This window comes from Microcaecilia unicolor, chromosome 5 (genome assembly GCF_901765095.1).
Source record: "Microcaecilia unicolor chromosome 5, aMicUni1.1, whole genome shotgun sequence".
NCBI classification, from domain to species: Eukaryota; Metazoa; Chordata; class Amphibia; order Gymnophiona; family Siphonopidae; genus Microcaecilia; species Microcaecilia unicolor.
The window spans coordinates 107,041,271-107,056,858 of record NC_044035.1 but is presented as its reverse complement, the minus strand read 5'-3'; the positions used below and the strand labels follow the sequence as shown (position 1 = coordinate 107,056,858).

Sequence of the window (15,588 nt, the reverse complement as noted above, 5' to 3'; positions counted from 1 at the left end):
GGCAGCATAAGAAATTGTTTATTGAGGAAGGGGGCAAACAAATCAATCTCAACCCTGTCCCCCAACTTTCTTAGGGGGTCTTTTACTAAGGTGTACTAGCATTTTTAGCTCATGCTAAAAATCAGCTGGCACTAAATGCTGAGACACCCATTATATTCCTATGAGCATCTCAGTGTTTAGCGCCAGCTAAAAACGCCAACGCACCTTAGTAAAAGACCCCCTTAGTTGCTAATGCTGTGTGGGGAAAAAGTTTTTTCATTTTACATTTATAATTTACAAAAATATACCAAGAATAAACTTCACAAAAGAAAAATATTCCTTGTATGAAAACACAATTAAGCAATCCTTTCTAATTGCCAGGAGGGAAAAATTAAAAACAATCCTTTTATAAGGAAAATTATCAACCATACCAAAGAAATAAGGAAAAGAAAACAATTATGTGGAGGGAGGTTTGAAGAAAAAGTAGTTAAGCAGGAATTCCATTAATTAGATACATTTACAAGGAAATTGCAGGCAAAACTACCCTCTAAGTGCCAGAAGCTGTGGCTTGAGGACTAAAGAAAGCCTTTTGCCTAAGCTGAGTGGCCCTACAGAAGTCAGGGAAAAGTCATAATCTTCTGTCCCAGAAAACTCACATCTCTTTAACAAAAATACAACCTTAGGATACAGATTTTATCTGGTTCCAATGCAAATGTGTGGGCAAAAAGTTGATCAGACTCTATTCTGTTGGCTATGATTCTTTGATTTACAACAGTTCAGCATTTTGTTTTCCTTTACCCTTCCAAGATGAGTTTGATGAAATAGTTAAGTACATTCCTTGCTTTTTCAGGTGAATGGAGTTACTCTAAATGGCCTCACACACCAGCAGGCTGTAGATCTTGTACGCAGAGCTCAAGGCACTGTTCAACTCACTGTCTGCAGAAATCCATCACTCTATCCAACCGAGTCAAGAGACCAAAGTGGTATGATCTCATCAAATGAAAGTGTGTTGCAACGATCCATTAAGACATAACATATTACTACTACTACTACTACTACTACTATTTAGCATTTCTATAGCGCTACAAGGCGTACGCAGCGCTGCACAAACATAGAAGAAAGACAGTCCCTGCTCAAAGAGCTTACAATCTAATAGACAAAAAGAAATAAAGTAAGCAAATTAAATCTATTCATGTGAACGGGAAGGAAGAGAGGAGGGTAGGTGGAGGTGAGTGGTTACAAGTGGTGGCTGAATTGTTTGACATACTGCCCTCTACCACGAGTTGCTAACCAAAAGTATGCCACAAATAAAGATTTGATTTGATATGTCTTAATCTTGACTAAAGTTTGAACTAAGAAGTATAAATTATAGTTTTCATAACCTATGCTTGGATTATCAAAAGGTATTTAAAACAATTAATATTCTACTAATCTTATATATTTATTTACATTTATTTACAGTGCTTCATATATACCGCAAATGGAGCCATCAATGATGACTATTCGATTTACACAATCGAAAGGAAACAAAATATAGAAAAGTTTTACATTTTTTAAAAAAATAGGAAGTGGGCAGAAAGAACTGAAACAGTGGAGTTGGAGAGCCAGTGGAAAGGACAAAGGATCAGGGGGATAGGGATCTGAAGGCCTCAGCAAAGAGATGGGTTTTCAGGAGAGCATTAAAAGTGGAATTACAAAACAACATACATGGTACAATTTAACAGATAATATATAAAGGCATTTAAAACATTCCACTTACTTCACTTATTGCCAGAAGCCTGTCTATTGAATATTCAATATTCAAATTCTGCAAGTGGTGTTTCATATAAATGCTGGCTGCATCATTTGAAGTTATACCCAAACATCCAGCAGCAGCAGCTATCCAGTTATTAATTCTGAATATCTAGACATTAGGCATGGAAGTCAACTTTTCAAAAGGATTGGGGGGATGTTAAATTGAATGGAAGTGATTGCTCCATGGTCAAAGTAAAGAAGTTTGCTCAGTACATGTGGTGCTCAAGCACCCAGGCAAACATAGAGTTGGCTCCTATGATATTAGGGATGGGCACCCAGAAAATTTTTGTATTTTTTCTGGGTTTTTTTGTTTGAAACAAAAGCCATCAATAGTGCGCACAATTTGACAGAATACAAAGTTGCATGCAAGTTATGGAATACTGGCAGTGATGTGCATAACTCAATCATTACATTAGATGCTAACTGGCACTAATTTGCAGTTATATAACTGCATTAGTCGGTATTCTACAAACTGAGTATGCAAAATCCATAGTCCACAACTGCAAAGGGGAAATGGACCTGGGAGGGGCAAGGGTGGGTGAGGGGTGTGCCTAGCACTTATGTGCGCAGGTGATAGAATACTATGAGTTATGCACCTGACAGCAGTTAAGTGCGAGCATTTGCGTCAATCATTGAGCTAACAAAATTCTCGTGCCTAAAGTTCCAGGAAATTGCCTGGCAAAATAGTGGAGATTATTATAAAGAATAGATTCAATGAACATATAGACACACATGGTTTAAAAGGACAGAGTCAACATGGATTCGTGCCTTACCAATTTGCTTCATTTTTTTGAATGTGTGAATAAATATGTGGAAAAAAGTGAGCCAGTTGATGTACTGTATATAGATTTTCAGAAAACTTTTGACAAAGTTCCTCGTGAGAGACACCTGAGAAAATTAAAAACCCATGGGATAAGGAGGCAAGTGTTCTGTTGTGGATTAGGAATTGGTCGATGGATAGAAAACAGAGGATACGGTTAAATGGCCAATTCTATCGGTGGAGAAGGGTGAATAGTGGAGTTCCCCAGTGATCTGTACTGGGACTGGTGCTATTTAATATATTTATTAATGATCTGGAAATGAGAATGATGAGTGATTAAATTGCAGACGACACAAAACTATTCAAAGTTGTTAAAAATCATGCGGACTGTGAAAATTGCAGGAAGACCTTAGGAAGTTGATAGACTGGGCATCCACATGGCAGATGAGCTTTAATTTGGACAAGTGCAAAGTGATGCACATTAGGAGAATAATTCAAATCATAGTTATTTGATGCTAGCTTCCACCCTAGGAGCCAGCACCTAAGAAAAAGGTCATCGTGGAAATACATTGAACTCTTATGCCCAGTGTGTGTTGGCAGACAAAAAAAAAAGCAAACAGAATGCTAGGAATTATTAGGAAAGGGATAGTAAATAAGACAAAGAATATTATAATGCCTCTGTATCGCTTCATGGTGCAACTATACCTTGAATATTGTATGCAATTCTGGTCGCTGTATCTTAAAAAGATATATCAGTATTAGAAAAAGTTTCAAAGAAGGGTGACCAAAAGGATTAAGGAGATGGAATTCCTCTCATATGGGGAAACGTCTTAAGAGGTTAGGACTTTTCAGCTTGGAATAGTGGTGGTTGAGGAGGGATGTGATAGGGGTCTAGAAAATACTGAGTGATGTAGAACAGGTAAACATAAATTGATTTTTTTTTACTCTTCAAAATGTACGAAGACTAGGGGACACTCAAGGAACTTACATGGTACTACTTTAAAAATGAACAGGAGGGAATATTTTATCGCTCAACGAATAGTTAATTTCTGGAACTCATTGCCAGAGAATGTGGTATCAGCGGTTACTATATCTGAGTTTAAATAATGTTTGGACAAGTTCCTGGAGGAAAAGACTTTAGTGTGCCATTGAGATAGACATGGAAAGTCACTGGTTGTCCCTGGGATCAATAGCATGGAATGTTGCTACTATTTGGGATTCTGTCAGGTACTTGTGACCTGAATTGGCCACTTTTGGAAGCAAAATACTAGGCTAGATGGACCATTGGTTGACCCCGTATGGGTATTCGTATGTTCTCATGTTCTTAATTTTAAGTCCTCAATTTGAAACAACACTTTAACTTACTTGTTATTCTCAACTTAAAAGAATAAGGTTTGAACTATTTTCCTAATATTTATTTATTTATTTATTTTATTGCATTTGTATCCCACATTTTCCCACCTATTTGCGGGCTCAGTGTGGCTTACAATACATTGTGAATGATGGTAATACAAATTGTTACAGTACGATTATGGGTTACATTGTGAAGAGTATGGGAAGACAAAGTCAAAGTCAAAACATCATTTGGGGAGTAGAACAATGGAATGTAACAATGGGGAAATGATAGGGCGATAGAACATCGCAAGAGAACATTAGGGTATAACAATTTTAATCTGTGGGTAGAGTTATAGGTGTGGTGAAAAATACGGGGGAAGAGAACTCAGAAGAGAGTGTATTGGTGCATTTCTGTTAGTGTGTATGGACTTCATGTGTTTTGAAAGTAAGTCCTACTTCTAAGGGACAGATATATTTAGTTTATTAAAAAAAATATTTACCAATAGCTATTTTTAACCTTTGTTTCCCTATATCTCACATCCTAAACAATTAAATAGCAACCAGTGGGACCCTAGTACCAAACTATGGTAAAAAGTGGCCTTAGTGCATCCTTACAAGGGTCATTCTCACGCGTTAAAGCCATTTTCTTGCATGGGTAGAATAACTGCTTTTTCTATTTTTTTGAATTAATGGCCATGTGCTAATTTTACTATTAGTGTGTGACCGTTTGCACGTGAGCCCCTACCGCCAACTATTTTGTAGGTGCTAAGGGCTCACATGCTAATCATGCGCTAATCAATTAGGGCCCTGTTTACTAAGGCGCATTAGCATTTTTAACACGTCTACAATTAGCACATGCGTTAACCATGTGGGTGCCTATAGGGATATTGTAGGTGCCTACATGGTTAACGCGCATACATGTTTAACACACATTAAAGATGCGAACGCGCCTATAACGCGGCTTAGTAAAAAGGACCCAATTAGCACAGAACATGCCTATTCTCTTCCCCTGTCCTGCCCTCAATGCTACAAAATAAAACCTGTTTTCAGCATGTGGGAAGTGCATGTCAATCACAAAATCACCATGTTATGTCTGAGCGTGCCCTGCGGTAAGGCCTTTTTTCCTGCGTTAAGCATTTGTTAGTGCTTACTGTAGCTTAGATAAAGGACCCCAATATGTTTTACTGCTGTTTATTCTATCACGCATATATAATTTAGTTCTTTGATGGAATCTCTCATTGAAAAATGTTATCTCCTCATGGCTTCAGTGTCTGAAATCCCCCTATCACAATTAAAACTTTTTCCACCTTTAGCCATTTTTTTTGTCACCAACATTACTTCTAAATTCTATTTCATATATCTCCCAGCTTCAATCCTGGAGCTCCCTACCTCCTTTTTAGAAGAGGCTTACTGTATATTGTATAATCTCTTACTTCTCTTTTAGATCAGACTTGTATCCTTGCGCCTAACACCTCTCCCTTTGAACAAAATACATCCGAGAAGAGAGCTCCCAGAGCTTTGCAAGAGAAGGGCACATAGGATATTTAAAAGCAGGGAACGGACTGTTTGTGCTGGTACTGGTGGAGTCTGGGTTCCCCTGGGAATTTGCTGAGTTTGACACCGTTTTATACCACCTTTGTCTTCTTTGTCTGGTGGAATCTGGGTACCTTGTAAGTCATTGCTGCCCTCAGGGCCAGTCTTAAGCCAAGGTGTCCGCATAGGGCCTCGTGCTTAAGGGGGCCCCGCGCGGCGCGCACCTCAACTCTGCCTCCTCTGCTCCATCCTGCTCCCACACCAGCGCTCACAGTCCGCTGCCAACCACCCGCAACCCAGACCCAGCCAGACTGCTCTGCTGCGCGTGAGCCGGCTGCCTGCCAGAGACTTGCAGCAGCCGGGCTGCAGCGCTCCCTGGCCCTGCTCACCCAGTTGCTGCTCCGGACCGTACCTCTCCTCCTGAGTGAGTCCGCACCTCTGACCCCCCGGGCCGCGTGGCGTGATAGTCGTGACACGTGCTGCGTGTGTGAGCACCGCAGACTGTCTGCAGCAGAACAGTAGATCTGTCCTGCTCGGTCCTCCTTAGTGACAGACAGTCCTGGTCTGCCACTGATGATGCGGCCCACCCCCGTGACAACTTCCTTCTTCAAGGGCGGGCCGCGCGGGACGGGCAGAGAGAGTTGAGAGAGTTCCAGTTCCAGCTTGACAGACAGAGTCGGAGTCTTCTTGAGTCAGAGAGTTGTGGTATATATTTTAAAACAATTTTAATACCTTGGTGATCTATATGTTTTTATATTGTACATTATATTTTACACATCACTTTATTTTTATTTTATTGCATATATCTGTATTATTTTTGCTTATCAATGGGGTGGAGCTAGGGCATGGGCGGGGCTAGGATGGGGCCCCACCAAATTGGTCTGCACAGGGCCCCGCACTTGCTAAGACTGGCCCTGGCTGCCCTTGCTGTTGCTGCGCATAAAAATAAAGTTAAAGCTTATTCTATGGACAAGATTCAGCTTCAGACAGGAAAAATACTGCAGGCTGTTAAAATGAGTACCACATTCTGCCCTTAGGCCCTACTTGAGGGCCCTCTGGCCTAAAGCCTCCTACCTCATTTTTCACATCAGGCTTTAACATTGAGCTTTCCATCTCTCTTTAACAAGTCATGTATTCTGACAGCATCCTTTTTCTGGAACAAACCTGAAGCCTCCTATATATCTTTTAGAAGAAGGCATGCACCCTGGACCCTTGGACGTCGTTGTAACAATACTTATTTCACAAGTTTATGTAGCTTCCTGTTGTTGTTGAAGGAATAATTTTTCTATTGTTCAGTAATTATTGTTCCACCACTTTATAGCTATTAGCCATCCAGGAGGTCACTCATATGTAAGCAATGGCCGCACTCCACACTCTTCAAGCTTAGAAGTGATGGAAGAAGAGACAAGAGACATCCTTTTTCAGGTTTGTTCTTCAATTAATTAACAATAATTAATTCAGAAAAACGTCTCTGTATGAATCAAATATATAATATATGAGGAAAGAACTAGTCAACAACTACCGTGATTCTCATTAATTCTTTCCAGTGCATCCAGTGCCTGTTGTGAGCCTTATGTTGGGACTCTTTTCTGAAAAATACAGCTTCAGCTGAGAGCTTAGGGCCCTGTTTACTAAGCTGTGCTGTAGGCACGCAAATGTTTTAGCGTGCGCCAAAAATTAGCACGTGCTAACGCTAGAGACACCCATAGGAATATAATGGGTGTCTCTATTAGTGTGTGCTAAAAAGTTAGCGTGCCTACAGCACGGCTTAGTAAACAGTGCCCTTAATTTACATTCAAATAAAAAATTAATGTTCTAGGCCTGTGTGAAATCTATCAAAATCTGATTCTTCTTTCTGAAAGCAGGTGTAAATGTCTGTGGCAATTTCTGCAGCTTTATAAAAAGGTACCAAGTTACTCTCACAACCTAGATGACCTGTTAAATGAACCCTCAGTAGGAGATACACATGAATCCACAGAAGAAAAAGAAGCAAAACTACTACTACTACTACTATTTAGCATTTCTATAGCGCTACAAGGCGTACGCAGCGCTGCACAAACATAAAAGAAAGACAGTCCCTGCTCAAAGAGCATACAATCTTTACTAGCTTCTGTTCAAGAAATGTTTTCTGAAGTGTACTACTACTACTACTTATAGACTCTCCAAAATAAAAGCCGGTGGTGGGAGGCGGGGCTGGTAGTTGGGAGGCGGGGCTAGTGCTAGGCAGACTTCTACAGTCTGTGCCCTGAAAATGGCAGATACAAATCAAGGTAAGGTATACACAAAAAGTAGCACATATGAGTTTATCTTGTTGGGCAGACTGGATGGACCGTGCAGGTCTTTTTCTGCCGTCATCTATCTTATAGCGCTACTAGACGTACGCAGCGCTGTACACTTGCACATGAAGAGACAGTCCCTGCTCAACAGAGCTTAGTTTGTTTCAGAGGCAGAAATTCAAATTAAGCACCCCTCTGCAAAATATTGGAAATAGCTCCCAGAGCAGTGGAGAATTCACCTTTGAGTGTCCAGGAATGCTTACAAGTGGAATCCCTGCTTGGATAGAATTTTGGCTGCATACCTCTACTGTACTAACCTTCCAAGTATAGTGCAGCTTAGTGCACAGACCTTGTGATGTTACAATCAAGTTCTTCTAATTGAAACTTCTTTATTTATTTGGATTTTGTTCACACCTTTTTCATTAGTAGCTCAAGGTGAGTACATTCAGGTACACTGGAAATTTCTCTGTCTCTGGAGGGCTCACAATATAATTTTGTACCTAAGGCAATGCAGGGTTAATTGACTTGCCCAAGATCACAAGGCAAAGCAGTGGGATTTAACGTGGCCACCTCTGGATGTGGAGACTGGTGCTCTAATCACTAAGCTTCTCCTTCACTCCTTATCTTTCTACGACAATAATGATGCAGTACCAGCAAGAATGATGACTTCTTACTTTGTATTCCTAATGCATCTTTTAATATATTTTTTTTCACTTAGCATTTGGAGACTAAAAATAATTCTTCAAAAATGGAATCACCTCTATCACGCCAAACGCTTCAGTGCAATCATCAGCCTCTCTTCAGAGAGACCCCCATTAGGTGAGTCTTTTGGAGTGAGGGCAGTTTGTCCAGTGGTGGGGAAGTTGTACATGGTAGTTTTTGTGGTTTGGCATTTTTGAGGGGGTGATGCAGTTGAGGAGATAGAACTTGAGGGTTGGGACAGTTTGGGAAGTTGGAACAGAAGAGAAGGGGGAAAAGCAGTTTGAAAGAAAGAATTGTTTAACTGCTAAATGTTTCACTGTATGTACATTTCTATACTACAAGCAGCTGAAAATCATTTTCCCATAGAAATGCACTGAGTCACTTTTTTTTTTGGTGTGTGTGTGTGGGGGGGGGGGGGGGGGGGGACTTATTTCTCTTGAACCCTGGTCTAATTTGACTCATTTTTGAACTTTATATGACTTTTTACCAGTGTTACCACAGGCCACGTTTCATTTCATTCTGCTAAATGTTCTATGCTACAGTAGCTGAAACTCCTGCTCCCATAGAAATGTATTGAGCCACCTTGTGGAAGGACATTTTTATGTGGACCCCCCCCCCCCCCCCCCCCCCAATTCTCATTTGTACCATTTTGGAACTCAATGTTTCTTTTTGATGGTTTTCCCACATGCCAAGTTTCATCCCATTCCATTAAATTTTCTATGCACAGAAGCTGGAACTCCTGCCCCCATAGAAATAAATGCATTGGGCCACCTTTTTGTTTTCTTAAGGGGGGCGGGGCTTATTTCTCTGACTCCCTGGTCCAAGTTTGCCCATTTTTGAACCTGATGTGTCTTTTTACTTTTATAGGTCAAATTCATCCTATTCTGTTAAATTTTAGATAGTTTATTGTCCCCAGAAAGATAGGCAGATGGTAAGACAGCTGAAAAGACATTCTTGATTTCTTTTATATAATTATTTCCAACTTTTGTTGGATTGAAAGAATAAAAAGGAGTCTGTTTTCAAAAAATAGCTCTGCACAGCATAAGTACATAAGTACATAAGTAGTGCCATACTGGGGATAGACCAAGGTCCATCTAGCCAGCATCCTGTCACCGACAGTGGCCAATCCAGGTCAAGGGCACCTGGCACGCTCCCAAACGTAAAAACATTCCAGACAAGTTATACCTAAAAATGAGGAATTTTTCTAGTCCATTTAATAGCGGTCTATGGACTTGTCCTTTAGAATCTATCTAACCCCTTTTTAAACTCCGTCAAGCTAACCGCCCGTACCACGTTCTCCGGCAATGAATTCCAGAGTCTAATTACACGTTGGGTGAAGAAAAATTTTCTCCGATTCGTTTTAAATTTACCACACTGTAGCTTCAACTCATGCCCTCTAGTCCTAGTATTTTTGGATACTGTAAAATGTATCCAAGATCAGTGTACAAATTTTGTTCATTTCAGCTTCCACCAGAGGTCAGTAAGAACACACACTGAAATTAACCAATTTATACTTAAACGAAACATGCAGCTAGGTGTAAACTACACTGTTGAGATTGCTTTTAAATCTTAAGCACTTCTCTACAATAAATGACTCTATTGTTTTGTCATGACTAGATTGTAAACTCCAAGAAGCAGGAACTTCCTCTTTTATGCTGAACAGCACTAAATATGACTAGTAGCACTTTTGAATTGCTAAGTAGTAGTGTTAGTAGCAGTACTATAGTAACATAGTAAATGACGGCAGATAAGACCTGAACGTCCATCAAGTCTACCCAACAGATAAACTCATTTTACATGGTATGTGCTACTTTAAATGTATACCCGAGTTTGATTTGTCCCTGCCTTTCTCAGGGCACAGACCGTAAAAGTCCACCCAGCACTGTTCCTGTACTAAAAGTTCTGAAGCAAACGTCGAAGCCCCTTAAAATTTACACTCCAGCCCATCCATATCTTTTCAGCCATGATCAGGGTGCAGACAGTAGAAGTCCACCCAGCACTGGTTTTACTCTCCAATTACCAGCATCGCCACCCAATCTCTGCTAAGATTCCGTAGATCCTATCACAGGTACATATAGCTTAATAAGGAATCTTAGATCTTCCCAAGCAGTTGAAGCTAAATTGAAAACGTACTGCCCGATATTCAGCCCGCGGCAGTAAGCAACATCTGAGCCACTCACAGCAGCGGCTGAACTGAACCCTGATTTTCAATGCCACAGCATACACAGCTCCCATCAGTGGCCCCCCGTAGGTTAACTGGGCATCAGCTGATATTCAGACCGGTGCGTGATTAAATTCACCGCATAACTTATAACAGCTTTTTTTTGCTCTCCTAATTTTTGTGTCGATGATCAGAAGCAAACAGGTGCTAGAGGCTGTTAGTGCCATAGTAGCACCTGCATTTCCTACCGCCCCATGATCAGAGCCCCCGAGCACTTGAAACAATGCACTTGCAGGCTCTGAATGCAACTGAGCATGCAATTGCATGCAAAATAGAGATCTTAGCACAAATAGCATGCAAATGCATCTAAATGTATTCCTCCCCAATGATCAGTGAGCAGCGCACCAAACATTATCACACTGTCTGTGGCAAACCCTAAGCCAGCTCAGAGCTGCATGCTACATGCATTAGCCCCCCCCCCCCCCCCCCCCCCCCGCAGGAGCAGGAACCCTAACCCCCCCTAGCATCCCCTCAACACAGAGCCCTTACATGATGGAAACCCCGCTGGGCAGGACTTGGAGCAGCCATTTTCGTGGCGGCATCGATGGAAGAGGAGGGAGGCCACCTTCCTCCTCCAATGAAGTTAGGGGGTGGGGAAGAGGGCCGCTAGACCACCAGGTCTAGGGGGAATTGACTTGCGGCCCACTGGGCCACCAGGGCTCTATTTGAGGGGATGCTGGGGGGGGTTAGGGTGGCTGGAGACCCACCAGATCTCCAGCCCCCACTGAACTTGTGTTGGGGGGGTCAGTGGGGACTGAAGGGCCGCTGGACCTCCAGCCACGTGTCGCTTGGCTCGGGGTGAGGTACTAGGCCACCAGGGCCTTGCTCTTTGGGGTCCGGTGGTCCCATGGACCGCCAGCCCCTGTTGTTTGACAGGTCTGGGGTTTAACACCCAGACCTACATAAGTACATAAGTAATTGCCACACTGGGAAAAGACCAAGGGTCCATCGAGCCCAGCATCCTGTCCACGACAGCAGCCAATCCAGGCCAAGGGCACTGGCGAGCTTCCCAAATGTACAAACATTCTATACATGTTATTCCTGGAATTGTGGATTTTTTCCCAGGTCCATTTAGTAGTGGTTTATGGATTTGTCCTTTAGCAAACCGTCTAACCCCTTTTAACTCTGCCAAGCTAACTGCCTTCACCACGTTCTCCTATGATTAGAGATAATAGCGTGGATAAATTTCCATTTTATTATCTCTGATTATAGGGGCGGTAAAGTCCTGCGCTGTTCCTGTGCTATTTTTAGATCGCTGTTTGGGAACAGTGCGGGGCTTTTGATCATCTGCCCATCTATGTAGTTACTTAGCCAATTAGCGGACTGAAAATCCACCCACACTCTGCCCCCAGCCTGCCCATAACCTATGCGGTTAGGGGATGGCCAGTTAGCAGTGAACCAGTTTAGTGTTGCTGAATATCGTGTGCCGGGTCACTCAACGTGGTTTAACTGGGCAGGAGGCTCCTGCAGTTAAACACTTTGAATATCAGGTGGATAGGTGTTTTATTTACTAATATGTTAATGTGTTAACAGCATCAATGAGATTTAATGCATTTTAATAATGCAACACCATTATCACAAAGGGGACTATTTACTAACTATGGGTGATGATGTACTAAGCTGCACTATCCTTCAGCATGGAGGTTTACTTTTGATTTTCTCATGCTAACCTTACTTCCAATGCAGTAAGGGTTTAGCATGGAAAAATCTGCAGTAATTCCATTGCGCTAAAGTGTAGCATGGTTGGCATGCAGTCCTACTGAATCAGGAATTTCTCCTGATGTAAACAATCACTCTGAATTTTGATGCTGTTTGAAATGTTATTTTAGCACAGTCTTCCATTTCACTCAGAACTGACGTAAAGATCCTATGGGAAAGTAGCAGGGTCAATTGAGGGGAAATGCAGCACTTCACCGCAGATGACCCTGAGCTCAGGGTATTTGGCCCACCCCAGTTTCAGACATTACTGGGGTTAGACAGGTGACTTGCATGTTAGAAAGCAATTAGGAGCTTGGTGCACTGGCAAATGAAGAAGTGAATGTATTTCATGGCTTAAGGTGAGACTTTTTTCTTTGTTGCACACTTATTTGCCATGTGATCTGCTGCTATTTGGGAACCCAAACAGGCCCTGCCCTAGGTGTGAATTTTATAATTTTTTTATTTGCTTTATAGCCTGGATAGTCATTCACCTCCAGATGATCTCTCAGCAGTGAAATTGTGGCCCGAAGAGGGGCTTTAGCATGTCATGCCATTCTTATGCTGTTATTATCCAAGAGCTACAAGTAAACAGATACATGATTCAACATTTACAAATGTATGTATTATTTTTTCAAGCTTACCAGTGCTTGTCACTGATGACTATGGTTACAGCATGAGCAGTGAGGCAGAAGCACAGGATGAACTTGACAGCTGGAGCAGTGAAGATGATAATGACCAGCCTTCTTTAGGAGACTTGGACCCAGCTGCAGGTAGTAATTCTTAATTTCCAGGACATTACAATGATGCTGCAGATGTTGAGTAAGGCTCAATTCTGGTCGCCGCATCTCAAAAAAGACATAGTGGAATTAGAAAAGGTGCAGAGAAGGGCGACAAAGATGATACAGGGGATGGGACGGCTTCCCTATCAGGATAGGCTGACTTCCTCCAGCTCTGACTGCTGCCCCTGCGGCTGCTCTTCCTCTTAGGGCATGCTCGGTTTTCAAAACCGAACATGCGAGCCTGAGAGGAAAAGCATCCGCTCAGCAATGGGCAGAAGAGCAATGCTGGAGGAAATTCCGGGTCCTCCCCAGCCTCCAAGGGGTGCCCGGTGCTGCAGTTTTCTCTCTCCTGTTCCTGTTGGACGCGATCACTCGGGTCCTGTCAGTAGCAGGAGAGAGAGAGAGACCCCGGTGCCGGGCCCCCCCTTGGAGGCCCAGGCCCGGGGAATTTTGTCCCCCTACCACCCCTCTCAGCGGCCCTGGCTGTATCCAGCAACACACATACTCATTTGCATAATAAAGTTCCTATTGTATTTGGGAAGTGCTACAGTTTGATATCAATCAAAAATTCTGAAGGTCAGAACATGTGAATAATAATGTTATACTCGTTTTATGCCAAGAGGTTTACGAAAATAAGGAGATGAAATGATAATTATCTCAGAATTATTTCTCAGGTGCAAAAATAGTTGCTGAGGAGGAACTGGAAGAGTTGTCTCAGATTCGCCCTTCCTTGAATGGCATATATTCAAGAAATGATATCGGTGCTTTAGCTATATCTCTTCAACAGTGCATTCACCAGCAAGAGCCCTACAAAGAGTTTGTGGTAAATCTTTTATTCTTTTTAATCTTTTTTACCATAGATGCAGAAATGTCATGAATTCTGAGGATTGGCCATCTGATATAGCACAACAGTTGTTCTTATTAGCCTCCGGAACTTACCATAGTTTTCCAGTAAAAATCATGGTTAGCAATGTGAGCTTCTGACTAACTGGCATGCATGACACTTTGTCCTCTTTGTAACCTTCTTCAAGCATACAAAATTAGGTCAGGTAAATTAAGTGTGCTCGATTCACTCCAATTCTTTGTGGCTTCTGAAGGTCAAACAATGGAAAATATTTTGAAATGTAAAAGGAGATTTTGAACAGATAGCAAAAAAATGTATTAAGGATGTGTTTTTATTGGAAATGAAAAAAAAACACATTTCTACAGAATTACTAAAATGAAACATAACAGAATCAACATGATTTAGTTTTTTGCTTTATTTTAAATGATCCCCAGGGTAGCCCACCTCTTAAACATCCCCTTCCTCCCTCCCCTCCCCAGGCTGTTGTCTTCATTTACCCCATCTGTGAGTGGAAAAGAGGGCAGGAGCAATCTCCAGTCACTCCTACCTAGGATTATGCATTGGCAAAATAATATTCAGTCCTTCTTTGCATTTTTCTGCTTTTCCCAAATGTTCAACATATTCTTTTAAATCATGTGCATTAGAACCTTTGAACACACTCCAGCCAATATTCAGTGCTATTTAACTGGCCAGGAGCCATTTCTGGCCGGTTAAATAGCACTTAGCCAGCTAAGCACTGATATTCAGCGCAAGATATCCGGTTATCTTGTGTTGGATATTAGCGCGTACGCCCAGATTCTATATAGAGTGACTTGAGTGGTGCGTACAAATCCAGTCATATTCTTGATTTGCGTGTGCAACTTAATTAGTTAACAAGCCAGTCAGCGCCAATAATTGCCACTTAACAAGCAATTATTGACACTAATTGGCATTAATTAGAATTTACGCACAGAACTGTCTAAGTGTATTCTATAACATGATGTGTGTAAATTCTAAGTCACATGGAGGGCCATAATCGAACTGGGCGCACAACTTTATGGGGCACCCATCTCTAAGGATGTCCCAGCAAAGGGGCGGGGCATCCCGTATTATCGAAACAAGATGGGCGTCCATCTTTCGTTTCGATAATACGGCCGGGGATGCCCAAATCTTGACATTTAGGTTGACCATCTTGACATTTAGATCGACCTTAGAGACAGGCGACCTCAGTTTTCGGCGATAATGGAAACTGAGGACGCCCATCTCAAAAATGACCAAATCCAAGGCATTTGGTCGTGGGAGGAGCCAGCATTCGTAGTGCACTGGTCCCCCTCACATGCCAGGACACCAAACAGGCACTCTAGGGGGCACTGCAATAGACATCACAAATTGCTTCCAGCTGCATAGCTCCCTTACCTTGTGTGCTGAGCCCCCAAAACCCACACCCCACAACTCTACACCACTACCATAGTCCTTAGGGATGAAGGGGGACACCTACATGTGGGTACAGTGGGTTTCAGGTGGGTTTTGGAAGGCTCCCATTTACCACCACAAGTGTAACAGGTGGGGGGGGGGGCAGGCCTGGGTCCGCCTGTCTGAAGTGCACTGCACCCACTAAAAACTGCTCCAGGGACCTGCATACTGCTGTGATGGAGCTGGGCATGACATTTAAGGCTGGCATAGAGAAC

At 42.3% G+C, this 15,588-nt stretch overlaps 1 protein-coding gene across 6 annotated transcripts in view; it reads left to right on the top strand.

Moving 5' to 3' along the window:
• Positions 1-15,588, top strand: part of FRMPD2 (FERM and PDZ domain containing 2) — a 194,276-nt gene that overhangs the window by 150,291 nt on the left and 28,397 nt on the right. For 5 of the 6 annotated variants that reach the window (XM_030203157.1, XM_030203158.1, XM_030203162.1 and 2 more), the window contains 5 exons: positions 830-962; positions 6,723-6,826; positions 8,396-8,496; positions 12,935-13,068; positions 13,752-13,900. In XM_030203157.1, the coding sequence (XP_030059017.1) occupies positions 830-962; positions 6,723-6,826; positions 8,396-8,496; positions 12,935-13,068; positions 13,752-13,900 (621 nt within the window). Of the gene's footprint in view, positions 1-829; positions 963-6,722; positions 6,827-8,395; positions 8,497-12,934; positions 13,069-13,751; positions 13,901-15,588 lie in introns of those variants that run through there. The other variant, XM_030203163.1, reaches the window with a different exon arrangement.